Source organism: Cibotium barometz, chromosome 1, assembly GCF_041138505.1.
Source record: "Cibotium barometz isolate CiBa-2024 chromosome 1, ASM4113850v1, whole genome shotgun sequence".
NCBI classification, from domain to species: Eukaryota; Viridiplantae; Streptophyta; class Polypodiopsida; order Cyatheales; family Cibotiaceae; genus Cibotium; species Cibotium barometz.
This window is the reverse complement of record NC_141046.1, coordinates 74972415-74974422: the sequence shown is the minus strand read 5'-3', so window position 1 is coordinate 74974422 and position 2008 is coordinate 74972415. Positions and strand designations below refer to the sequence as shown.

General features: G+C 46.2%; 1 protein-coding gene across 1 annotated transcript; it reads right to left on the bottom strand.

Moving 5' to 3' along the window:
• Positions 1-1140: 1140 nt before the first annotated feature.
• Positions 1141-1791, bottom strand: LOC147642413 (germin-like protein 9-3). The gene has a single exon (XM_086808947.1). The coding sequence runs from the start codon at positions 1789-1791 to the stop codon at positions 1141-1143; it is 651 nt and encodes a 216-aa protein (XP_086665073.1).
• Between the last annotated feature and the right edge of the window lie 217 nt (positions 1792-2008).

Below are 2008 nucleotides of genomic sequence, written 5' to 3'. Positions count from 1 at the left end.
AGCTCAATGTCTCCTACCAATGATTAGGGAAAGATGGAGACCCTAATGGGGTCTTTATTCTTGCATGAGAGAGAGATACACAAGTTTTTTTTTTAAGTGATTTGGGATAGTTGTGATCTTTCGTTACTAAATGAACTATCAAAAAAAAATCTTTAATATCAAAGGTTACTCAACTAAAGGGTTAAATTCAAGTATGCATCTCCTAATTAATGAATTCTTAGTTTTTCACTCATTATGGCCCCAATTCACAATCACAACTCCTAATGGCTCTACTTACAAAAGCAATCACAGCTCCTAAGTGATTGAAGCCCTCCAGAATATGCCTCCATGGTTATTCTTAAAAAAATGAGAGTAAAATTCCTATGGACAAAAAACACAACAAAAACCCTAAGATAGCCTGAGATTAGGGTTTTTGAGATGACCCCCTCAGTGAGAGAGATTAGGGTTTCTGAGATGATTGAAGCATTGAGCTTATGTAAGCAAATTTTTGTGTATAATAATACCAGCCTCATCGCTCATGGTTTACACCCATCACCAATACAATGCACTACACTTACGAGCATCTACTCATGCTGATGCTAGTGCCTTTGTTCAGTGAGAGGCACATTTGAAGCTCCGCATCTGCTATGAATGATAAGGGAAAAATGGAGATCCCTATTGGGGTTCGTTTTTTGTGATGAGAGAGATGGCTCTCATTAGATATCAGGGTGCCCTGCAACGTGGCATCCCATTCGACCGGCACGTCACCAGTCGCGTCGCGGATGGTCGCGCTGGTGACGTGGCCTTTTTTTAATAAACATGTGTTTAAACAAGCTTATGTATTATTGTTTGCACAATTTGTTCAAATGCGCGTCGCTTGATGGGAAGGTTACAATTTGCTTGCGATGAGAGACAGAAGGTAAGTTTTTCTTTTTTAAAAAAACCGATATATAGCACGGTTGTAGTCTTTTATTACTAAATGAATTTTCCAAAAAAAAAAACTTTAATATCAAAGGTTACTCAACTAAAGGGTTAAATTCAAGTGTGACCTCTATCTAATTAATGAATTTTCCTTTTTTTCAAAGGTTATGGGCCCTATTCAACATAGGAAAACATTTTGTTATTCCAAATGCATTTGGTGTCCTAAGGTGGTGGGGTAGCCTAATGCCCGTCCTTCATGATCGTGAAGAGGAAGGGGAGCTCGAGCGCGGCCAAGGTGTCGTCGTCGATCTTGAAGGCCTGTTTGAGGACGGAGGCGTCGATGCCGGAGCCGAAGAGGGTGGAGGGAAGGGAGACGAGGCCCGGGTTAGAGCTGCTGAGAAAGGCGATGGCCTTGGCCGTCTTGTGGCCGTTGAAGTTCATCTGGAAGTGCACCAGCCCCTTGGGGAACACGAACAGGTCGCCCGCGTACAGCTTCTGCACGTACAGCTTGTTCGACGTGTCCACCACTCCCACGTGCAGGATGCCGTGCGTCACGTACAGCAGCTCCGTGCCGCGCGGGTGCGTGTGCGGCGGGTTCACCGTCTTGGGACGATATTCTAAGATGACCGAAGAGATCCCCAGGCCGGCCAGAGCCGGAAACTGGGCGGCGAAGGCCTTCTTGACCCCAAAGGTTCCACCGGGTGCTTGCACTCCGTGCCGGAACTCCTTGAACGTGAAGAAGTTGGCGTCGATGTCGGAGAGGTTCATGCCGTCCGGCACCAGGAAGTCCGTCACGAGCTCCGGGTCCGACGCAAAGCTGCCCACCACCAGCAGTGAAGCAGCGGCCAGTGCAGCCACATGACTTAAGAAGAGAAAGCGAGCGGCGGCCATGCTGGCGTTGAGGTAGTTTTTGCTGTATATGCTATGCTGAGAGAAATTTGCTTAGCTCTACGAGTACCTCGTGTGACTCTATATATATATATATATATATATATAGAGCTTATAATTGGATCATTTCGATATAGGTGGGCATTCGGCAATCCCGAGCTTCGTTGCGTGTCAACGTGCATCCACTTGTCGAGCTGATATTCACCGGCGTGCCGGCCAT